This window comes from Muscardinus avellanarius (genome assembly GCF_963383645.1).
Source record: "Muscardinus avellanarius genome assembly, chromosome: 1".
Lineage (NCBI taxonomy): Eukaryota > Metazoa > Chordata > Mammalia > Rodentia > Gliridae > Muscardinus > Muscardinus avellanarius.
In genome coordinates, this window is record NC_137786.1 from 181,504,941 (window position 1) to 181,530,679 (window position 25,739).

Genomic DNA, 25,739 nt, shown 5'->3' on the forward strand with positions numbered 1-25,739 from the left:
AGCAGATAACTGTTGAGATCCAGAGGAGGTGGGTGTGAAAAGGAAAATACTCACAAATCTAGCTGTCCTCATACATCTCAACAGATTGTGGAGCCAACACCCGCGGATACTCTTTGCGTGGCACCAGTGGGACTAAAGGTCTACTCATGTGGAACACCTGTTCATATAATCCACAACAGCCATGGATTCTTGGCTGTGTTCACGGTAGGCGCCTCTGGAGAAAATGATTGGGATGGGTTCATATTGATCCTTTTACGTAGAATGCTCTGAGCACTCGCTGGCGGATCTGCCGGGTCTTCACCCCATAGACAAGAGGGTTGAGGGCAGGGGGCACGAGGAGATACAGGGTGGCGAGAAGAACATGGACGTGGTGGGGGACATGATGGCCAAAGCGGTGAGTGAGGAAGGAGAACATTCCAGGGACGTAGAAGACCAGGATGACACAAACGTGAGACCCACACGTGCTGAAGGCCTTGAGTCGGGCCTCACTCCCCGGTACCTTCAGCACTGCCTGGAGGATGAGGGCATAGGAAACACCGATGGCCAGGACATCCAGCCCAACCACTAGCAGGGCCACCGCCAGCCCATAAGCTCGGTTCACTGTGGTTTCTGAACAGGCAAGTTTTACCACAGCCATATGTTCGCAATAGGCATGGCTGATGACAGTGGCCTGGCAGAAGATAAGTCTCTGCAACAGGATGGGGAAGGGGATGAGGAGGATTAATCCACGCACCAGCACCGCCATTCCGATGCGCCCTATGACTCCCGGGTGCAGGATGGTGGAATGGTGCAAGGGGTGGCAAATGGCTACGTAGCGATCCAGAGCCATGGCCACGAGTACACCTGACTCCATAGAGGAGAAGGCGTGAATGAAGAACATCTGGATCAGGCAGACGACGTACCCGATCTCATGAGCATGTGCTAGGAGTACCGCAAGGGCTTTGGGAGCCGTGGAGGAGGCCAGGACCAGGTCAATGGCAGCTAGCATGGCCAGGAAGAGGTACATAGGTTGGTGCAAAGACGAGTCAGTCCAGATGATGAAGAGAATGGTAACATTGCCCACGAGAGCAAGGAAGTAAAGGACACCCAGGGGCAGTGCTATCCAGTGCTGACTTTCCTCTAGGCCTGGAATACCTACTAGGAAGAAAGAAGGCTGGGGTAGCCTCCAGCTGGAATTGCTGAGGGCCATCATTAACGGCCTAGAAAGAGAAGAAGGAAAAGAAACAAACGTCATGATTTCTCCATTCCTGATACATTATCACATTTTCGGATCTGCCTACCATTTCCTTCGGAAGAATAAAGCGACTTAAACTGCAACAAAAGGAAATAAAGTTAGACAGAAGGGAGAAGTTTCCTTTTCTGGAGATAACTTTTTTTTTTTTTTTTTTTTTTTTTACAGCTGAGACTTCTACATGTCCAAATTAGGATAAGTCTAGTTTTGTTAAACACTGGCTATTTTTAGGAGAGATGTTTAAACTCTGTCATCCTGTTACTTATATTTTGGAACTGTCAATTTGAAAGAATTCTTTATTAATTTTTGGTATTAATAAGTCAGTCTGTTACTTTTGAAGTTAGCCTCCTTGGTTTCCGCGTCACGGCACTCTGCAGTTGTTTCTCCTGTAGTCCCAGTCCCGCTATCTTCTCCATCGCATTATAGGTTGGTTTCAGGGTTCCAGCCTTCCTTTCCTTCCCTATAATATTTCTGAACTGAGTTCAGCAATTCCCATGACTTTAACTATTTAAATACCTTTTCTTCCAAACTTAGGATTTAGAGTCAAATAGAATTCTGAAACAAAAATCCATTATTTCCATTTGCATTCTTAGTACATACTACACACTCATCATATTCAAGACTTGATTACTTCACCTATCCTTCCCTAATCATCTCGAGTTTTTGAGGAAATTTTTGTAAATTATATCACTTTCTACCTACCCAACTTGATCTAGAAACTTGAAGACTATCCTTACTCATTTTTACCTCTCATCCCTTTAACCCCTTCATCAATTCCTGTTGGCTGTATTTTTAAGCTTCTAGCCTCTCCTTTGTTCCCAGCCTCCAACATCATGGCCTAGCACACACTCCTAACTTCTCTTACCTGCAGTGTATCATTAGGTCTTCCTGCCTTTACTATGGGCTCCTTCCCAATCCATTTTCAACCCTGCAGTCAGGGGTGGTTCCTAAAATGCCGATGTCATCATGTCACTCTCACGGTTAAAATCCTTCATGAATTTAATACATGGAATAAAATCATACTGGCATAAGAGGTTTTCAGATGTTGTCTTTTGTTATTCTTTTGTCTTATGGTAAGCATATTTTCACATATATTTTTCTTTAGTCATTCTATTCATTCTCAGAAGTTGGCCATTAATTCTGAGAATCTGGGGCTTATATGAGTACACAATCCTGTTTTATATGTTATCGTGCATTCTTTCTTCACCCTCCTTTATTTGAATTGATACTTTGCAGCCATGAAAATTCAGAGTCCATCTCTCTTGGTTCTCAGAAGGATTCATTGACTTTGTTGGGTCAATGGGTCAGCAGTGATTATATCAGAAACTCTATTTTTATCCTCTTTTATGATTCTCCTTTTTTATCCATGACCTTTTGATTTGTCACTACCATAAAAATTATTCCAGTATCTTAATGGATTGTTTCAGGAGAACAGACCATTTAACATTATCTTGGTAATCACACAGAAGCATGGCTGAAATTTTGCTATGCAGTGAAATAAATACAAGCTTTGGAAATAGACTTTTTCTTAAGCTCTGTCTGTTTAATATTCTAGTAATAAAACTTTTATAGACAACTAAATTTCTAAGACTTGATTTCCTTATATGATAGTAAATAATATTAATCTTATAATGTTATAATAAATACTAATTAAATTATACACATGAAGTATCGATAGAGAGGTTATTCTAGTTATCATTAGAACTAACAATAATAAAAGGTAACTTGATATGATATTACAGATTTCTTTTTTTCTTTGTATCCATGATTCTTCTCTTTCAAACTTTTTTTTTTTTTTTTTTTTTTTTTGGTACTGGAGATGGAACCCAAGGACGTTCTACCTCTGGGCTACATTCCCAGACCTTTTTTATTTGGAAACAGGGTCTCACTAAGTTGCCGAGAGCCTCACTAAGTAGCTGAGGCTGGCTTCGAATCTGTGAGATCCTCCTGTCTCAGCCACCCAAGCGCGGGGATTACAAGCGTGCGCCACCACGCCCAGCTTTGTTTCAAACTTTTCATATGTTTATCTTTCACCATGATTTTATAATAATTCAGCAACTCTGATATTTTAAATAGTAAAACCAAATACCATGTTAAAATTAAATAAATAGGTGTTCTATTTAGCCTTATTTATTCAATCAACCCTTCAAACACTGAAGCAAAACACTTGACAATATATATGTGTTTTTTGTGAAACAGTATTTTTCTATTTGGGGGATGCACAGGTATATTTAAAGATGGAAAATTGGGGATGACTTAGTTCTGGTGGATCATGCATCCATAAATCAGTGTGTCTCACAAATCAATAAAGAGTATAATATTATTTCAAAACTCAGAATATGAAACTATAAAATCTGAGGTGCCCAGTAGGCATATATCTCCTGGCTTTTGTTTTTCTTCCAGAATCAACTTAAAATAACAGTGACATTTCTATTGAGACCTCCAGGAGAATCACATAATCCTACAAAAATTTGCCTTTCAGTGTTTAACATTCCACACAATGAGAAAGTTGATTCTCTTTCTTAGCTCCCCTCCACCTCTGCTACAAGCATCAGGCTATTTCTCATTTTTTAGTTGAGAAGTCAGAGAACAGCTATGCATTTTTTGTGGAGGGCACCCATGGCTTTAATTGGAGTGGCATCTGTGGAGCACTAAGGCTGACGCCAAACTTCTATAGGTGAAGGAGAGAAACAGATGATCCTGTCTGAGTATAACCTGCCTCTTGTGCTGTGAGACTTAGGAGCCAAGAGTAAAGCCTAGACTGCTTGGTAATGTATTCATTGTCAAAGTAAACAAATTGTCCCTCTGATCCTTAGAGGAAAAGCAGAAGGGACTTTATTCTCAGGAACCTAAAGGTGAAGATGTATTTAACTCTCTGACCAGGAAAATGAGAAAAATTATCAAAGAATTGATACTGTTCAACTCCTATTTACTTACATAAATCCAGTCCAAGTGACCTATCTTCTGTGATATTGTCCTCAAACTCTGCAAGGCAGTATGACCTGGCATCTTCTCTTCTCAATCATAAACCCTCTCCTGCTTTTGCATTGTATTGGTTACCTTGGACTGTAAAATCAATCAGAGTGGCAGTCCTTGAAAAGCAGGGACTATGCTTTGCTTATTGCAGCAATCCTGGGAAAACTCCAGGTTTACCTGGAATCTAGTTGGTACTCAGTAGTATTGGCTCAATAAATAAACATCCATATAATTCAATTAAGAAATAAATAAGTATATGAATATTTCTAAAGAACTGCAAATTGGGGTAACTTGAACAGGCAGAGACAAAATTTAAAGGCTAGTAATTATATACCAGTGGAATGTCTATAAAAGGAGTATTGACTGAGCCTGGATGATCCTTACCCTATGTGATCCTCTGGGTGATTTATGACAGAACAGGTCCTGCTGAATCTCTCTACCATAAGAGGTAAGTATGGAATCCTCCATGTATCAGAAATGAGGGGGCTTGGCCAGGTGTGGTGGCACACGCTTGTAATCCCTGCACTTGGGAGGTGGAGACAGGCGGATCACGCAGGTTCGAAGCCAGCCGTGCTGGCTTAAAAGACCCTGTTTCCAAAAATAAAAAAGTATAAAATAGGTCTGGGAGTGTAGCCTGGAGGTAGAAGGGCTCCAGGAACCCCAGTACCACCAAAAAAAAAAAAAAAAAGAAAGAAAGAAAGAAATGAGGGGGCTCGTGTGGTCCCTGGCACTCATTTCTGCCACTAAATTGGCAAGAATATCCCTCTCTGGGCTGTAACCTGACCCTTTCTCCTCATCTTCTTCTCAACAGTGACCTGGACTCCATAAAAGTCAGGGGGAAAGGAAGAAAAGATAATACAAGCAGATTATTAGGGGAGACATAGAAATAGCCTGTCAGTGATAATGACCTGATTTAAAAAAAAAAAAAAAGGATGCTAGATTAGGTGAGGTGACACCCACCTGTAATTCCAGTACTTGGAAAGCTGAGACAGGAAGAGCACAGATTCTAGGACAACCCCAGCAATGTAGCAAGACTGTCTACAAGCTAGTGAGACCCTGTTTCAAAGCAAAAATAAAAAATAAAAAAGGGCTGGGGTATAGCTCAGAAGTTGAATTCCCCTGTATTCAATCTTCAATGCAACAAAAAGAAGAATAACAAGGAGGGAGAGAGAGGGAGAGGGAGAGGGAGAGGGAGAGGGAGAGGGAGAGGGAGAGGGAGAGGGAGAGGGAGAGGGAGAGGGAGAGGGAGAGGAGGGGAAGGGAAGGGAAGGGAAGGGAAGGGAAGGGAAGGGAAGGGAAGGGAAGGGAAGGGAAGGGAAGGGAAGGGAAAAGAAGAGGGAAGAGAGAGGAAGAGAAAGTATGATAGCAAAGGTCACGTATTCAGAGACAGCTTCGGATAACAAATCTGAGGTACACAGATGATCAATATAATATGCAACACAGAGAGAACTGGATAAAAGATAAAATGCTCAAGCTCCGAAAGCTTCCACTAAGTTCTCCCAGTCAAGCTCCAGGGATTACTAGTCTCCAGTTCAATCTTCTGCAATGACGTTCTACCCTAGCTTGGGATTAGCAATGATAAAGGGATTATTTTTTATTCAGAAGGGCTTCATGGCAGTCTCCAAATGCTAAAGAGAAAATAAAGAACATTACTAAAGTCAGTGCAACTAACATTTTCCAAAGATATGAAACACAAGTTCCAGCTCTAGCAAAAACTGGATAAAGGAGCTGTATTCTCATTCATGATTTAGGGTGGTCAGGATGCCACCTAAGACCATGCTAAATGCCCTTGTGAATGCCTCATGCTTACCTTAAACCTTTAATGACATCCGCAAGTGTCTGCAAGCCCATGATTAGCTTGTAGCAGTGTGTCCTCCCCTAATCTCTCTATGTGTTTGATTCTCTTTGACCATGCTCAGGTCAGACTCAGAGAGAACAGATACTCTAACTCAGAGGAAATAAACTTCAAACTCTCAGAAGGTGTTAAATTGGAGGTATTGGGAGATGCAGAATCACCTTAACCAAGCCAAGAAATAATCCCCATCACTAGGGCTGTGAGAAGAGCAAAAGTCAGCAGTCAGTAGGCATCCCCTAACAATCAGCCCCAAACCTGATCTCATCGTCCATACCTGAGATCCTGTGCACCATCTTATCACTGCTTCTGTCATATTTACACTGGACATCTATTCTTGATGTTTCCTCAAAGCAGAGATGGAGACTGTGAGGGAGGTACTGGGAAGGTGGGAGGTTATTACCAATTACCAAGTCCCAGAGGACTCATGAACACACCTGTACTAAGCCAGAGTTAGCCTGAAGATTGGCAGGAGGCACATGGAGCTAAGGATACTGCCCTCAGGGATGGGTAGTTGGGCAGAGCAGCAGAGTAAATAGTGGTACCACACCTAACCGGGTGGGTGGCTCACTTCTGTCTAGTGTCAGCTCTCACCCCTCGATCACCCTGTGTGTCCTGATGACTGTGCTGGGAAACTTCATGCTCTATGAGCTAGAAAACATCAAACTGCTTTGTAGCTCAGGCTTCTCATCGTCATATAACAATCTTAGTCCCCAGTAAAATCTTCAGTGTGTACTATGTTAGGAATATTGGCTGCTGGAAGCCCAGAACTGAATCACTCCTATGTGACCAAAAGAGAACTCCCTCACCCAAGGCTACTTTTCCTTTAGTGCAATGCACACCCAATGACCAGTGATATAAGAATACAAAAACTGAGCTGGGCATAGTGACACATTCTTGTAATCCCAGTACTTTGGAGGCTGAGACAGGAGGATCACAAGTTTGAGGTCAGCTTCAGCAACTTAGACCCTCAACAACTTAGTGAGATGCTATTTCAAATTTAAAAAATTTTTAAAGTTCTGGGGTATAGTTTGGAGGTATAATGCCCCTGAATTTAATTCCCATTATCCCCTAAACAAAGCCCTCACTTCATTCAGTCTTGGCATCGAAGGGTCATCTCAGTTCAAGGATGTCTAGTTGAGCTGGGTCTAGTGGCACATGTCCGTAACCCTAGTACTTGCCAGGATGAGAGAGGAGAATAACAGGTTCACAGCCAGCCTCAGAAACTTAGCTAGGCTCTCAGTAATTTAGTGAGACCTTATTCCAAAATAAAAATAAAAATAGGTCTAGGGGTATATCACAGAGACAGAATGTCCCTTTCAGTCCCTAGAGGCATAAATGTATGCACGCATACATACATACATACATACATACGCGTCCCCTTGAGTTAGCCAAGCCATCTGTGAAAACTAGATCATAGTTTAACTTCTCTCTCTCTCCCTTCTCCCACCTGCTTCTCTCACCCCTTGATGGTTGTATACTTCTCAATAAACATCCTCCCTGTAAATATCTGTTTCAGAGTCTATTTGTAAAGAACCCAAACTAAGACAAATGCTGCCTGTCTCAGATGATTTAAGTAATTTGCTTCCTCTTTGTAAGGACAGCATCACCATTGTCACAGCAAGTGTGGGAAAATAGGGTTTATCAGTTCATCCCAGGAAATTCCCAACAAGATAGGCTGAATCCTCCTCCACAGTATCTCCCAACACCAAGAAAACTCTTCCCTTGTTTCTATCTCTGAAAAAAATAACTACCACTCAACCCTGTGGCTACATTCTCCTTGGGAGCAGTGCTTCAAGTGTACAATACACTTATCCAGTGAACAAGTATTTCCTTCAAAGCTGGTGGGAAGCTTTATATATTCATTCCTCCTATAAATACAGATGTTCCCATAACGTACAATTGTTCAACTTTACAATGATGCAAAAGTGATAAGAATTCAATTAGGACCATATGATTTTGAATTTTGAACTCTCTAGGCTAGAAACTTGTGGTAAGACACTATGGCCATGTGGGTAATGACAGTAAACTGCAGTTCCCGCTCAGCCACAGTCATAAGAGGAAAGAACTCATTTCTACAGCATGCATTTTTGTTTTTGTTGTTGTTGTTATTGTTACTAAGAACTGAACTAGGGACATGCTACTTCCAAACATTACCCCTAACCCTATTTTTTACTTTGAAACATCCAGCATTAAATACATCTTTGGCTCATGATAGATGAATTGAGATTTAATCTCATCATAAATCAAGGATCATCTGTATTAAATATTTATCTACTCCAGCTACTCTGCTAAATGTTAGAAAAAATAAACAGTATGATTAAATAGACACCATGAGTCACATTAATGATATATATTAAGTACAGTGTCACATAAATAATTAATAGCAATTGTAAGTATTACAAATTAAAACTACAGCCGGGCGTGGTGGCGCACGCTTGTAATCCCCACTCATGGGAGGTGGAGACAGGAGGATCGCACAGGTTAGAAGCCAGCTGCACTGGCTTAAGAAACCCTGTTTCCAAATAAAAAGTATAAAATAGGTCTGGGAGTGTAGCCCGGAGGTAGGAGGGTTTCCAGGAACTCCAGTACCACAAAACAAATAAATAAATTAAATAATTAAAACTACAGTGTGTTAAAAGTACATAATAGAAAGGCTTTCCTAGTCTAGGGAGCTCAGGAAAAAATCTATCTAGTTCAAGTTAGTAACCAAAATAACTAGTATAAAATGAAAGGAGGTATAGGATAAACTGAGAGCACAAAATCCATAAACCAAGAAAAAAAGAGAATCTGATACTTTCAAAGATTTCAAAGAAGCCGGGTGGGTGGCACATAATTGTAATCTCAGCATTTGGGGGGCTGAGACAGGAGGATCATAGTTCATGGACAACCTCAGCTATTTAGTGAGGCTCTTTGCAACTCAGTGAGACCCTGCTTCAAAATAAAGAATAAATACATTGTGTGTTTTAGAGAATTTCCTAAGGGAAGGAGGGATGGGGAGGGAATGGGGTGGGAATTGGGTAGGGGTTATATCAGTGATGTGTACATGTATGTACACATAAGTTTTTTACCCCAATATGATGTATGAATATAATGCACCAATAAAAAATTTTAAAAAATAAAAATAAAAAATAAAAAATAAGGCTGGGTTGTAACTCAGAGGTAGAATGTCCCTGGATTCCATCCCCAGCACAGCAAATATATATGAGAATTTTTAAAATTTGGGACTATAGTATTTAATAATTAGTATCTAGAGTACCAATCTCTTTTACATATATATATATATATATTTACTCTTTATAAAAACCTTCCATATGTTTTTTGATCTTCTATAACCACTCTGTGAAGTTTAAGTTATTCACTCTAATAGATATTTTCCCAAACACACTGAAGGATACCAAAACAAAGTTAGCTCTTGGACCTAATTTCTATGTATTCAAATAAATAAATAAAAGTTAAAAATGAAAGTTATTTCACTATAGTTTCAGAAATTTCATCACACATTTCTTTTTTTCTAGGGTAGGGGTTGAACCTAGAGGCATTCCACCTCAAAGTTATACCCCGACCTGATTTTATGTCTTATTTGGAAACAGGGTCTCATTAGGTTGTTGAAAGCCTCACTAAGTTTCCAAAGCTGGCTTTGATCTTGTGATCCTCCTGTCTCAGCCTCTCAAGTACTGAGATTACAAATGTGTACCAATACCACACACCTGGCTACATTTCTTATTTTCAACCTTTATACAGAAGAAAAAAATTTTCTGAAGTCCACCTTTAAACTGTTTTTGGGTTCACTCTGACTAAGTAACATTTTTAATTGAGAGAAGTGTTTCTTTCTTTTGCTCACATTCTCTGAGGAGCAAATGTGTGTTGATTTCCAGATGCAAGTGTTCTGAAAATCAATGCTGGGCTCTTGCTTTTGGAACCAGACATGATTCAGGTTTGAAGAACTTGGAGTCTTTCTCTCTGATCTCAAGTTGAGTTTAATTTTAGGGGTTGTAGGGATGCTCTTCAATGCTGATAGAGAGCTTCTACTTTTACCATAATGTTTAACTGTTCTTTTTTTAAATTTTTATTGGTGTGTTGTAGTCATACATCTTAATGGGATGCAAGATGGTGGAGGCATACATGCACACATCACCCAATTAGCCCTTACGCAGTTCCCTCCCCATTCCCTCCCCCGCTCTCCTGCTCATGTTTGGCTTAGTGACTGACATGGATGTTTGTTAAAGTGCATCATGTGCATTAGAGAATTTCCCTTTTCCTCCCCATTGCATCCTCTCAGTTACGTTGCCTTATTTGCTCATCTATAGAATGTCCTTCTTCATCTAGAGTTCCTGCTATGACCTATTTTCTCCCTAGCTTCTGCTTGTTAGGGAGAGAATCCGATTTCTTATTTTTTGTGACTGACTAATCTCACTTAGCATAATGTCCTCTAGTTCCATCCATTTCCCTGTAAATGATGTAATTGTGGTTTTCTTTATGGCTGAATAGAATTTCATTGTGTACATATCCCACAGTTTTGTAATCCATTCATCTGTTGATGGACATCTTGGCTGGTTCCATGGTTTGGCTGTGGTGAATTGTACAGCTTTAAACATAAAAACACATACATTTGTTTGGTAGTTTGGTTTCCTTTCTTTTGGGTCGATACCCAGAAGTGGTATTGCTGGATCAAATGGTAGATCTGTTCCCATTCTTCTGAGGATCCTTCATACTGTTTTGCAAAGTGGTTGCACTAATTTGTAATCCCACCAACAATGTATTAGAGTTCCCACTTCTCCACATTCTCACCAGCATTTGTTGTTGTTTGTGTTTTGAATGATTGCCATTCTAGTTGGAGTTAGGTGAACTCTCAGGGTAGTTTTGATTTTCATCTGTCTGATTACTAATGATGTTGAGCATATTTTCATGCATTTTGGGGCTATTTGAATTTCTTCTTTCATGAAGTGTCTATTTAGCTCACTTACCCATTTTTTGATTGGGCTATTTGTTTTCTTAGTGCTGAGTTTCTTGAATTCTCTGTATAGTCTATATATTAGTCCTCTATTGGAGGAATAGTCAGCAAATATCTTCTCCCATTCTGTTGGCTCTCGGTTGAGGTTCTTGATAGTTTTCTTTGCTGTACAGAAGCTGTTCAGTTTAATGCAGCCCCACATATTGATTCACCTTTTAATTCCTTGTGCCTTTGGGGTCTTGTTGAGAAAGTTTTTACCTGTGCCTATATTTTGCAGTGTTGAACCTATATCCTCTTCAAGGAGTCTTAAGGTCTCTGGTCTAATTTCCAAATCTTTCATCCATCTTAAATTGACTCTTGTGCAGGGTGAGAAAGTGGAACTTATTTCTATTTTTCTGCATATGGTTAACCAATTTTGCCAACACCACTTGTTGAACAAGCTATCTTTTTTCAGTGTCTGTTTTTGGCCCCTTTTTCAAAACTCAATTGACTGTAAGTGTGTGGATTTGTTTCTAAGTGTTCTATTCTGCTCCATTGGTCTATGTGTCTTTTTTTTGTGTGTCAGTACCATGCTGCTTTTATTACTATGGCTTTGTAGTATAGTTTAAAGTCAGGTATTGTCATTCCTTCTGTGTAGTCTTTGTTGCTGAGATCAATTCTGAGTTGGCTATTCTGGGTTTGTTGTTCTTGTTCTTGTTCTTGTTGTTCTTGTTCTTGTTGCTTTTGTTGTTCCAAATGAATCTAAGGACTGATTTTTTATGTCTGTAAGGAATGACCTTGGTAATTTAATGCATGTTGTATTGAATCTGTAGCTTACTTTTGAAAGTATGACAATTTTGATATTTATTCTGCCTATCCATGAACATGGAAGATATTTCCATCTTCTAAGGTCTTCTTCAATTTCTCTTTTCAGTGTTTTATGATTTTCTTTGTAGAGGTCCTTTACCTCCTTGGTTAAGTTTATTCCTAAATATTTTATTTTTTGTAGGAAATCCTGAGTGGAAGTGTTTTCTGGATTTCTTTCTCAGTGGATTTGTGGTTGGTATACAGAAAAGCTGAATACTTAATTGATTTTGTATCCAGACACCAAGCTGAATTTGTTGTTCAGTTCTATAAGCCTTTTGGTTGAGTTTGTTGGATCTTCTAGGTATAGCATCATGTCACTTATAAATAGTAAAAGTTTAGTTCTTCTTTTTCTGTTTGTACTCTTTTGATTCCTTTTCTTTCCTTATTGCTCTGTCTAGTCTCAAGTACCATATTGAAAAGAAGTGGTGATCATGGTCATCCTTGTCTTGTTCTTGTTTTTAGGGGAAATTATCACAATTTTTCCCCATTTAATATGATGTTGGCTATGGGACTATTCTAGATTGCCTCACATGTATTACTTAATTCTTTTCTGCAGTTAATATCTTTGAGATTTTCTCTAGTGCTGGTTTGGAAGACAGAAATTCCTTAAGCTTATGTTTGTTGTGGAATATTTTTATTTCCCCAACTAATTTGAGAGATAGTTTTGGTAGTAGGAAATTTTTGGCTGCAAGTTTTTTTTTAAGAGTTTGGAATACACTACTCCAGGCCCTTCTAGCTTTCATAACTTGGTTTGGAAAGTCTGGAGTGATTCTAATTGGTTTGCCTTTGAATTTCACTTGGTCTTTTGTTTTGTTGCCTTTAAGATTTTCTCCTTGCGTCTACATTGGTCAGTTTGACTATTATGTGGCATGGTAAACCTTTTCTCTGATCTTGTCTAAAAGGGGTTCTATAAGTTTTCTGTACCTGTGTATCGACCTCTTGCTCTATGTTTGGAAATTTTTCTGATATCACTTCTTTGAGAAGATGTTGATCCCTTTGGTTTCACCTTCTTTTCCCTCCTCTATGGCAATTATTCTTAGGTTAGCTCTTTTAAAATGTGGCCATATTTCTTCAATGTCCAATTCATGCTGTTGAATTGTTTTTTTCTAAGTTATATACTGTGTTCAGTTTTGGAATGATCATCTTCTAGAAGTGAGATTCTATTCTCCATATTGTCTAATCAATTGTTTATAGTTTGAATTGATGCTTTTACTTCAATGATTGCATCCTTTATTTTTGTCAGACTCTCTCTAAATTCTTTTCAAAAGTCCTGTATTATTTCTACAGTTACATTCCTGATTTGACGTTCTGGAGATCTCAGCAATTCTGTGTTGTCAGGTTCTGTTATTATGTTGTTGTGGGAGCTCATTGCTTCCTTGTTATTCCTCCTTTTCGTGCTTTCAGAAGTTTGTATCTATTGATTTTGATAGGTTTCTCTCAGCCTCTAGGTGTCAGCTGGTATAACCAAGGGCAAGTTGTATTGTATTCAACAGTGAAGGTTGAGTGAGGAGGGAAGTGAAGTCATAAATGCATCAATAGGATAAAGCCTCAGATAGGACTGAATAGACTGAGAGTAGGAGTTTGGTAAGGTAGTATATATTAGAGATTAGAAATAGTAAATATGTAGTAGTATTCTAGTAACCAATGTAGAGTTTCTGGTATATGATGAAATGTACTAAATACAAGACAAAGAAAAGAGAAAAAAGAAAGAAAAGGGATAGAGAGAGAGTAGGTATGTACAAGAGAAGAAGCTTGGGAGAGAGTTTGGGAAGAGGGTAAACAAACAGGTATACACAATCACACACACACACACACACACACACACACACAAGAACAAAAATACAAAACAACACCAACAACAAATTAATGCAACTCTATAGATATATGAGTAGTCAGCAGACTGGGCCTCTGCAGTGTCTCTCTGTCCAGACACCTAGTACCACCAGCACTTTTTCTGCAGCAGTTCTCTGAGTCTTTCTCAGTCTATGCAGATGCAGGTGTCATTGGGGCTGGATCTAGTGTTAAGTACAGGTAACGCTTTCCACAGATGTGGAGTCTCAGTCACATAGGTGGCAAATGCCTCTGTGACCAAACTCAATGTAAGAGTCTCTGTTCTCCACAGCTGGGGCTGGGCTCATCTGACTTCTCCCCATTCACCAAAATTGGGTGGTCTGTGGTGATCCCAGAGATACTACTAGTTGAGTCTAATGTTGAGTGTAGGTCTCCCCCGACACTTTTGAGTCTGTATGAACCCCTGTTATGTCTAACAACAGACTTTACCCCCACCTTCTCTGAGTTTAACCACAAAGTCTCAGACCAAGGAAGTTTATCGCAACTGTACAAGTCCCTGGGGGTGCTGCGCTGAACATTCTCTCACGGGGACCCTGGTTTCACTTACAGTGTTGTTGAGTGCTAGTCTGGGTCTCTGGAGGGCATGGTGAGCTTGGCTGGCACTGCTGCGAGTTGTAGCCGGTATTTATGCAGGAGGAACTGATGACTTACAATTCTGAAGATCTGCAGATTTTTACTTCAGGTTCTTGGTTGTTTTCCTGTTTGTATCTGGATTCAGGTGCAGTGAAGCAAGTTAGCACAGCCATGGTGCCTGCAGCTGCAAGGTGGGCAGGTTTTTTACTTTCTGGTATTGCTGAGTGCCACTCTGGATTCCTGGAGGACATGGTAAGCTCGGCTGCCACTGTTGGAAGTTGTAGCTGTTGTTTGCACAGGAAGAACTGATGGCTTACAACTCCAAAGATCTGCAGCTGCTCACTTCAGGTCCTTGGTTGTTTTGCTGTTTGCCTCTGGAGGAGGGAGCAGTGAGGCAAGATGGTGCCACCACAGCACCCATGGCTGCTCTCTGATCAGCCTTCTAACCATTCTTTCCTGCCCCTTGTACCTATGGTATTATTCCTCTACTAGTAATTTTTGGCTTTGTTGAGGCTGTTTTTAAGGCAATGGAGATTGGACTAGTATGTACTGCTTCCCTCAGTCACCATCCTCTTTTACAAGTAATCAAAAATACATTTTTGGAGTCTTTGTACTTTTTCAGTATTTTTCATCTTTAAAGCTGAGTGTATTATCTCTTGCTTCTCACTTAAGGAGTTTCTGTATTTGGGGTGTCAGTTTGGCCTTGGCTTTGAGGCACACACATGAGTTATCCAGAACCAACAACTGGAAGTAGCATGGACATGTTTCTTCAAAAGTGGTATTATCATCATGTGATGGACTGTAGGCCCAGAGGAGGTAGTGCACCTGGCCCAGGCAGCTATCATAGAGGTTTTGCACTGCAGCCTCAAGATAGTTCTTCTCTAATCCAAGCTTTTAGGGTGCAACCCATGGGATCTTTTAGGACATGTTAAAGAGCTACAGAAAGCCAGGAAGGATTTTAAGCAAATGACTAAGACATGCTCAGAATGTCTTTGACAAAATATCATCCTAGGAGAATGGGTAGGAAGGAGTTAAACAAAGAGAGTAGGATACTATTGAGAAGTAAATTCAGGGTTTTCTAGAAAGATTCAAGGATAAGATATGGGAATGGGTAGCTGTTGTAGGGATCTTTGGGGATAAAAAATCAGAAATATCAAAATCCAGAGTGTTCAGTGAGTTATCCATATGAAAACTGATGTCTCCTTCTAAGATCACGGATGGCCAAAAATAGAGAAAGTTTTGGCCATTTTATCATTTAAGGAAGGTAAATAATGAGGAGAGATAACATTAACTAGGAGTAATAGAATATGATTTACATGAATAACATGAGCCTCAAAGGAGTAACATCTTGTGCTTGTTTGCTTGCTTGTCTTTCTTTTTTTTTTTTTTTTTTTTCAGGACAGAACTGAAAATTGTCTTTGTAAACAAGCATACTAAACTCACCAGGCCACAGACAGAAGAAATATGAGAAAATAAATGGTTCTCAATTAGGTGGAAGGAAGCACAACATTTTCATTAGACATAAAATGTGGATAATGGTAAGAGCAACTTTGCCTTTTGTGCACATTAAATGAGAGAGTATAGAGGCAAAACTTTCATCTCAAGGACTCAAGACACCATAGTAGAAGAGCTGAACACAGGCACTGCCCTTATTAACAAGATTTTTCATGAGTACAATATCTTCAAATCAGGATTATTCAGAATTATATTTCCCAAAGCTCTTACAAACTTCTGTGCCCCTTGGTGGTGGCCATCACTCACTCAATCCTCTGCCCACTAAAGAGGCCATTTCTGCAGTTCTGTGGTTACTCCGTCTCTCCTGCAGAATTTGTTCTGTTCCTTCCCATGGAGCAAAGAAAAGGACAGGGTGGGTCTTCATTTTTTGCCCTTGATCTAAAGAGCTATCTTCTTGCAAATAATAATTAAAGATTTATACTTATCAGAGGAAATGAGATCACAGTATATAGCATTAAATAGAAACCACTTAGGAGAAAAATCTGAGGCAGATGCTCCCCTCCAGGGGGGGACAAGTTTAGCCCTCACTCTCCATCTGCTTACCTACCAATGTAGGCCCACCGTCTCCTAATCCTTGGTCATTCCTAGCATCCCTTTACCTCAACCAGCCCATGTTCCCCTCCTGCCACTCACTCACTCCCAAATGAAGATTAGTTATCTTTGAGAACCAACATGACTGGGAACTAAACTTTATCAGAGCACTGTCATGGTTTATCGTCATTTCTGCATTTTCAAGTTCATCTCACCAACACACTGAGAGCCTGGTAAATACTCAAAACATGAAAGAAAATAATGAAGAAAAGGAGAAAACAGTAGTAAATGAAGAAAACAAGAAAGACAAATACTGTGTTTTGTTTGTTTTATAATTATGCATAATACTGAATCTGTCTGCAATAGCACTCACTCCCATCCCTCTGCACCATGTCCAAAATGCCACCATGTGAAATTACAGCCATTGAAAACACCAAGTTAAGGAGATGTTAGTCAAGATGATGACAGTAAAGACAGTAGTATTTGCTGTATGATTTTGATGACAATATTTTACTTCATTTCTTCAATTAAAACATATTGGATGACTACTATTATGGAGACTTCCATCTTCATTTATTTAAAAGAATATACGATATTAATGTGACTGCCAGAAAAAGATGATCATGTAACACCATCCATTAAAATAAGTTTTATTTATTAATCAAAGATTTATTAAATCACATGCCAGGAACTATGCTAAGAATATGGTAGAAATCATTGTCAACTAGGAATGCATGACAGAGATCATTCATCTGATCAGAAATGAATCTATAATAATTATCAATTATGATGGATAATGAAAGAAAAACAGGCAATAGTCTGAGATAAAAAAAAAAACAAGTGACTTAATGTAGTTATAAAAATCTTCTCCAAAGAGGTGAGGTTTGAACTAAGTAAAAAATGAACAGAAATGGTAAGGATAAGGACAGGGAGCTGCAGTCCCATGAGAAGCAGCTCAGGTAATCCTGGCTAGAGGGAACATACACATTGGAGGAACCAAAGAGGACCATTTATTTATATGAGGAATACATAATATTCAGACAGCATTATACATTTCAAATATATGTAAAACTCAAGAACACACAACAGCCAGGCATGGTGGCATATACATGTAATCAAGATACTTGGGAGGCTGAGAGAGGAGGTTTGCAAATTTGAGGACAACCTCAGCAACTTAAAAAGACCCTCAGCAACTTGGACTCTGTTTCAAAAAAAAAAAAAATGCTGGGGCTGTAGCCTAGAGGTAGAATGCCCCTGAATTCATTTTGCAGTACCAAAAGGAAAGAAGAACACACCGAAAATACAGTAAAGTTGGTAGAAACTGTGAAGGGAATAAGCAAGAGAGTTAGGAATGAAGATTGAAAATAATTAAACAAAATAAGAATTAAAAACACAATTTTGTTTGCAATAAACTTAGGCGTGTGATTCACTCAAGATTCTGCTCTTGAGACTAAAAATGAAGAAATAAAAAATAGTTACCATTATTTCCAGGAATTAAAAATATAATCTTGTAGGAGTCATTAAGAGTCATCCATCTCAAAAATAGACTGAAAAGTGCATAGAATAAAGAAGCCAAACTTTATCTGCAATTCTCGGTTCAGATGATACATGAAGATCTTAAGGAATTTTTCTCGTAGACTTGAACTCCATAAGCATTACTTCTTTTCCTCTGCAGCCAACGTTTCTCCAGTAGACAGAATGACAGAATCTATTTACACACATGGCTCTGTGTGAGAGCCATACTGACGAAAGGTGCCCTATATTTTTCAATGTTTAAAATAGGCATACTGAGCCGGGCGTGGTGGCGCACGCTTGTAATCCCCGCACTTGGGAGGTAGAGACAGGAGGATCAGACAGGTTCAAAGCCAGCCAGGCGCACTGGCTTAGGAGACTCTGTTTCCAAATAAAAATGTAAAAATAGGTCTGGGAGTGTAGCCCGGAGGTAGAAGGGCTTCCAGGAACCCCAGTACCACCAAAAAAAAAAAAAAAAAAAAAAAAAAAAAATTGGCATACTGTTCATCTCTCTCTGAATTCCTAAATTGCTTGAATCCAGGTTTATTAAAATCCTGTTTATCGACTTCCGGGAAGATGGCGACCGAGAAAAGCGGGACTTAAGAGCCCCGCTAACAACAAATCTCCATTACCACAAAATCAGCGCCTTTCATAGCCAGAAAACACCATCACCAGTGAAACAAAAAATCACCAGGCTCCAGAGAGAAAGCGGACTGAGAACAGAGCCACAGAGGAGATACACCGGCCTCACGCCCGAGGACGCGGCAGACGCGGCAGCAGTGCCATACTGCCGGCGGCACCGGCGAATTCACCAGACGGCCACAGCAAGCCGAGGTGAGCCACTGCGGAACAGCTAGGCGAGATTTCTCCGCGCAGAGAGCATCTACAGCTCCCAGTGGCCGAGCTCAGCACATGCTGTAGGGATTCAGAGTAGAAATCAAAATCAAGAAGAAAAACGCCAGCCCCACAGCCGAGGGCGTAGCAGCGGCGCCATATTGCTACCGGCGGCAGCAGCAGTGAATTCACCGAATCCAGTACAGCTACATCTGCGTACTCAAGAACAGTGAGTCAAATTGCAGGCCACACAGGAGAAATCCCTGAGACTTGACCCAGTGGGGGAGGGGCGGTGGCCGAGATATCACACCATAGGAGAACGTGCAACCTGGCACCCCCCACAGTCTAAAGCAGCCTCTCGAGACTCTCTGGGTCGGAGACTCTGTGATAAAACCCAGTAAAGGAGGAGTGGGGTCTGAGATACTACTGACTCAAGATCCAGAACACCTTAAGGGAAGTCATAGTGACCCAAGGGAAGAACCCAGAGAAGGCACAAACATCCAAAATCATGGGAAAGAGGAATAATACTGGAGCAATTAATGCCCACAACCCCACAACGTCAGAACCCGATAAAACAGAAAATCAGAGATTTCTAGAAGATCGAATCAGGAAAATAACTGTAGAAATAATAGAGGTGCTTCGAAAAGAACTCAGAGAGAGCCAAAAAGAGATAAAGGATGCAATTAATGAAGTAAAGGCCTCAATTCAAAGCACAAACAACCGATTAGACCACATGGAGAACAGAATCTCGCTCTTAGAAGATGAGCAATCCAAAAATGAACTCATAGTTTCTAATCTAGAAAAAAATATCCGACAGCAGGAATCTGATATTGAAGAAATATGGGCCCATTTTAAGAGAGCTAACCTAAGAATTATTGGAATAGAGGAGGGAAAAGAAAGTGAAACCAAAGGGATCAACAATCTCTTCAAGGAAGTAATAGCAGAAAATTTTCCAAACATAGAGCAAGAGGTTGATACAAAGGTCCAGGAAACTTATAGAACTCCCTTTAGACAGGATCAGAGAAGAGGATCCCCACGCCACATAATTGTCAAAATGACCAATGTGGAAGCCAAGCAGAGAATCTTAAAGGCAACAAAAACAAAGGGCCAAGTGACATTCAGAGGCAAACCAATTAGAATCACTCCAGACTTCCCAAAACAAGTCATGAGAGCCAGAAGGGCTTGGAGTAACATATTCCCAATTCTGAAAGAAAACAACTTCCAGCCAAAAATTCCTACCCAGCAAAACTTTCTATCAAATTAGATGGAGAAATAAGAAGCTTCCATGACAAACAGAAACTGAAGGAATTTATGTCTTCAAAACCAGCACTAGAGAACCAGCACTCAAAGAGATTAACTACAAAGAAGAAATAGGTAACACACTCCAGAACTAGAGAAACAAGATTTTCCACCCAACAGACAACTAAGATTGGTTATCTGTGGAGATTCATTATTTATGTTAGTCTTTTACCTATCTCTAAAGGGTATTGTTTGCCTTTATTGTTGTTAATTTTTAGGATTTCTAGTTGGAATATTAATATACCTTCAGATATAGCATTTGGAAATATTTTATCCCATTCTATTAGTAACTGTTAACACTGTTTACATTGTCTTTGGATATACAATTTTTTTTTTTAGGGAGTTTGTATACTCCTCTGTTGTCTGTGCCATTGAAATCATATCCAAGAAATCACTGCCAATTTCAATGTTGTGAGGTTTAATGACCCAGATTTTCTCCTAAAAGTTTATAGTCTTAAGATTTATATTTAGGTCTATTATCTATTTTGAGTTAATATTTGTATATGGGATTAGGTAAGGGTCCAATTTTATTCTTTTCCATGTAATTATTATTTTTTAACAATATTTAGTTAAAAGATTTTTATTTCCACCACCAAATGTTCGTTGAAACCTTGTCAAAAATAAGTTGACAATATAGGGAAGAATTTAGCTCTAGGCTTTTATTTAACTCCAATGGTTTATATATCTGCCTTTAGAATAGTACTACACTGTTTCAATTATTGTAGCTTTATGTGGTTTGAAATCAGAAAATATATATCTTCTAGCTTTGTTCTTTTTCAAGATCATTTTGGGTACCTAGAGTCCATATTCCATATTAGAATAGATTTTTTTCTGAAAAATAAATATATAAATATATGATAGTTTCACCTAAAAAAAATAGAAAAAATAGATTCTCTGGTAAGAAAGAAAGCAAAAAGAAATATTGAAATGTTATCTTTAAGTCATCAAAAGCTTGGTATCAGACAAATGAAACTGTTATGTGAGATTATCATTTTTAATTTTAGATAAATTGCCATAATACTAGATGTCAACTACTAAGCCAAGCATGGGAGGGAGGGATAGGGAGAGAATGGGGTGGGGATTGGGTGGGGGCTGACTGAGAAAAGTGTGCATGTATGTCTACAAAAGTATGTATCCTACTATGATGTATGAATACAGTGCACCAATAAAAAAAATTAAAAAAATAAATAATAAATAAAATAAAAAAATAAAATAAAAAATAAAAAAGAGAGCAAAAGAAAGAAAATAATTAAGATAGGAATAGAAATAAAAAATATTGAAAATGATGTGAAATTTAAACACTGAAATTGTAAAGCAGTGCTAAAAAAAGTTAAAAATGCCTGTGTGACTGTTAAAAAAATAAAAAATAAAATAAAATAAAATAAAATCCTGTTTATCAATTACCTGATACCTGATATTGTCAACACAGACTATAAACTTTTAGAAGTAAAAGGTATCAAAAATTACTTGCTTACTGATCAGCTGAGATATTACAGACTTTATTTCTTAGTCTTTTATCCCAATATCTGAACATCACAGGCTTCAGAAGTGACTTCCCAACTTACAAACTCCCAGGATTCCTTCATTTATTTTCTCTTCACTATCCACACCAATTAAGTGATCTGAGCTGTGGGAGTTTTATCCCATGCACAAGGGCCACCCTGGCCCCTGAGGTTCAACTGATGGGAATTAGACTCAAGTAGGCTCAATTCACTTGGGGTTTAAGACTGAGGTCAACCATTCCCAAATCTACTTGGTCTTGACCCCATAGACAATGGGATGCAATAAAGGAGAAGAGAGCAAGTAAAGGTTGGCAAGGATGACCCTGGCAGCAAAGGCTGTGGGTGGCCCAAAGGGCTGAATGACCACAGAGAGGAAGCCTGGTCCACAGTGGAAAACAATGACACAGACATGGGCTGTACACATGCTGCCTGCTTTATTATGTGCCTCGGGGTAAAGAAAGTGCATTATGGTCTTTACAATCTGTCCACAGGAGTAATCAATGAAGGCTACAGCCCCTACACCCAGAAAGAGTTCCATGGTAAGGCATAATGGTTGTCCACAGTGGTGGCCCCACAGGCCAGCTTTACCACTACCATGTGCTCACATTAGGTATAGGCAATTCTGTGTGAGCCACAGTAGGACAACCAATGTGCCAGGCTTGAAAGAAGATGGTCAGCCCCATACCCCGCAGCACCACCAAGCCACCAATCTTGGTGATGACAACTGGGGTAGAGATGGTTGCATAATGCAATGGGTTATAGATAGCCACAACGTGGTCCAAAACCATGGCCATGAGCACCCCTGACTCCATGGCAGAGAAGATATAGAAAACAAAAATCTGGGAAAGGCAGGAGTGGGAGCTGAAATAGCCAGCATCTTGGGCAAAGGGAGAGGACCCAGTCGATGAACAAGAGCATGATAAGACCCAAAAACATGGGTTGGTGAAGCCTGTGGTCTATCCAGATGAGAACAAGCAGGAGGCCATTCCCAATCAGTGCCAGGAAAAACATGAAACAAAAGGGATGTGAGATTCAAACGTGGGCAGCCATCAGGCCTGGGATTACAGCCAAGAAGAAAGTATGTGGGAAGAGATGAGAATTGTTGGAAGAAAAAAAAAAACACAGTCATCAGCCCCCATGTAAGAACAAAGGGCCACTACAGAGTAAAGCAGGCAGGTGAGATGCGACAGTGTGCAGACTGGGCACACAGGATATGCAATCTCATTACACCAACACCACCACATCACGTTATCCCGTGGTTCTCAGAGAAAACGTCAAAAGTAATTTTCAGTTTAGTCAATGTTTCTGCAAGCTTGTCAAAGACAGAAGAAGCAAGTCAGTAGGAAATACACTGGACAAAAAGTTTGGAAACCAGCATCCTAGATTAGCTATCCCACAGTAGATGTGATCTAGGGAATTTTATATAAGCATATTTAAATAGATGCCCAGGATTTGTTGAGTAAAAGTCATTCCTATCAAGCTCAAGTTGAATGCTGGTGTTTGATTTAACCACAGTGACCTCAGATGGTCTTCTCCTTATCCTATTAAATTTCACCTGAAACTGCCAGAAATACTAACATCTGGAAAATCCTTTAATTTAGAGACATCATACTCTTTCAAATTTCACTTCACTTCCAAGAGTGCAGAATAATAAATAGTGCCTAATGACTCCACCATCAATCAGTTTATTCCTTGGATGATTTCCATGTATTTTACTTGATTCTCTACCCAATATAAAAAGGACTGTGACTTTGCCACCTTCTATATCTTCTTCTCCTTCAAGGTGGTGCTCTACTGGTGTAGGCACAGAGTTTAGCATCATGGTGACATACAGTAAACAGAAGTTTGTGGTAACAATACTGTGAAGGCCAAAGAACTCTATATCACAGCCCTCTGATTAAGAGCAAGGGGGAAAAATGGCAGATGTGTCTTCCAGCTCCTCTTTTCAGGTTATCACACTAAGAGTTTGCAACATTATTCATCTTTCTAAGATGTTCCATGTTCAGTATCATCATTTCTTAGGTTAGAAAGCTAAGATTTGAAAAGAAGTAAATTGTCCAGCATCACAGCTCTGCATTAGTAAATCAGAAAATGTCATATCCACCAACACCGAATCTAAAAGACATCATCCTGTCTCTGTGTTAGCAGTGGCTCCTGCAGGCCAGAGAAGAAGCTCCAAGACCTTTTGGCCATGGGGACAGTACAAAGGGATCAACTAACAGAATACCAGAAATTATTTAGGGATTATGTATCTCTTCAACATCCCAAGACCTCAACCACCACAATCTCAATGTGTGAGAAACAAACACAAGGATACAGAGATGCCTGGCTCTCTGGTCTGAGAAGTCTTTGGGATGTAAGAACAGTGTTTCACATTCTAAGCATAAAAAGTATAGCCCCATTAAGATGTATGACTACAATGCACCAGTTAAAAAAAGAAAAAAGAAAGAAAGAAGAGAAAAGAAAAGAAAGAAAGTCCCTGATCCAGTGAATAAAAAGCATCATATAAATAAATAAATAAATAAATAAATAAATAAATAAGCCAGGTGTGGTGGCACACACTTGTAATCCCAGTATGTGGGAGACTGAGACAGGAGGATCATGGTTCGTGGACAGCCTCAACTACTACTTAGTGAGGCCCTTTACAATTCAGTGACACCCTGCTTTAAAATAATGAATAAAAATAGGGCTAGGGGTGTAGCTCAGAGGTAGAATGCCCCTGGGTTCCATTCCCAGTACTGCAAAAATAAATAAATAAATAAATAAATAAATAAATAAATAAATAAATAAGCATAGCCAGGTTGATCTTACAGCCTCAACAATGGCAAGTAATGGTGTCTAAGCCTGAGGGAAAGAAGCAGAAGTCACCTGGAATACAGTCTAAGAAAAAAAAATAGCACAGATTTAAAATGGTGGCCAAGAAAGTTTCATTTTTCTCTCCAAGAGAAAACACATAATTACTCCCTATGCCCTTCAACCTCAGCGGCTACAGTGATGACGACAGAGAATGTGAGGGCTGGGAAGATGCGAGCTGCAAGTGAACCGAGAGTTCCAGCATCATGGAACTGACTCTAGACCAGAAGTCAAGATCCTGGTTTGGGGCATGTTTCCTGCCACCTGTCAGCTAAGTCACGTTAACACAGCATTGAATCACTTTACTTTTCTCACATGCATAATGAGTATACTAAAATCCACCTCACAAAGGCATTGTGAAAATTGAATGAGATATAATATATAAAATGCTTTGTCCAGTGCTGAAAAGGTTATTACTATTACTATCATTTTCACTGAATTATAAGTAATAAATGGTGCATTAGGTGCAATCTGCTTAAGAAAAATAGAAACTTTTGCCGGGCGTGGTGGCGCACGCTTGTAATCCCCGCGCTTGGGAGGCAGAGACAGGAGGATCGCGCAGGTTCGAAGCCAGCCACGCGTGCTGGCTTAGGAGACCCTGTTTCCAAATAAAAATATAAAAATAGGTCTGGGAGTGTAGCCTGGAAGTAGAAGGGCTTCCAGGAACCCCAGTACCACCAAAAAAAAAAAAAAGAAAAGAAAAATAGAAAAATAGAAACTTTCAAAATGAATCTTAGTCATAAAGATGAACAAAATTGTGTCATTTCAAGAAAATGGATAAAACTAGAGAATATTGTGCCAAGTGAGCTCAGCCACTTGCAGAATGTCAAGGGTTGTACGTTTTCTCTCACATGTGGAAGCTAGAGAGAAAATAGAAAACAAATGGGGCTTCAGGTAAATAAAGAGAGAGATGAGTGAAATAGTGGAAGGAGATTAGGGAAGAAATGTAGGAGGAGAAAAGAAAGGACTGATACAGGAAACAGTTCAAATAATGCTCTACCCATATATGAAGGTTTCATTACCAATCTCATTAACATGTATGGGGAGCGAGCATCGTGGGATCTGAGGAAAACACACCAAGTACTGTGCGCATGTATGTTTGTGTCACTTTGAATTTCACTGTGGTGTATAATTACAATGCACCAAAAAGTAAAAAAAATAATAATAATAATAAGAGGCAATGCAAAGATGACCAGATAGACCCTCTGTGGATAGATGATGTATAGTAAATGGGAGCTTTCTATAGTAGAAAACATTACACACCCCCCCCCGGACTACCTTTTTCTTCACAAAACCACATTGCTTCCCTCAGTAACCCCAGGGTGTGTGTTGGAAGAAGAATGAGGAGCATTAAGAAATATAACTCTAAACACCTCAACAGAGGCTTCCAATTATCTTCGTTATCTTCAA

General features: G+C 39.5%; 1 protein-coding gene and 2 pseudogenes across 3 annotated transcripts; all 3 read right to left on the reverse strand.

The window, feature by feature from the left end:
- Nucleotides 1-238: 238 nt before the first annotated feature.
- OR52L1 (olfactory receptor family 52 subfamily L member 1) lies at nucleotides 239-1,234 on the reverse strand (the record flags this gene model as incomplete). Its single annotated transcript, XM_080701957.1, has 1 exon — nucleotides 239-1,234. The coding sequence occupies one exon, from the start codon at nucleotides 1,232-1,234 to the stop codon at nucleotides 239-241; it is 996 nt and encodes a 331-aa protein (XP_080558083.1).
- Nucleotides 1,235-9,795: 8,561 nt separating this feature from the next.
- LOC308259104 (UPF0711 protein C18orf21 homolog) lies at nucleotides 9,796-16,519 on the reverse strand (annotated as a pseudogene). The gene is made up of 3 exons: nucleotides 16,436-16,519; nucleotides 14,850-15,174; nucleotides 9,796-10,114 (listed from the first exon to the last, which is right to left on the reverse strand). The product of its transcript is annotated as a UPF0711 protein C18orf21 homolog (transcript).
- A 5,204-nt stretch (nucleotides 16,520-21,723) lies between these two features.
- LOC308267837 (olfactory receptor 52L1-like) lies at nucleotides 21,724-22,487 on the reverse strand (annotated as a pseudogene). Its single transcript has one exon. The product of its transcript is annotated as an olfactory receptor 52L1-like (transcript).
- Between the last annotated feature and the right edge of the window lie 3,252 nt (nucleotides 22,488-25,739).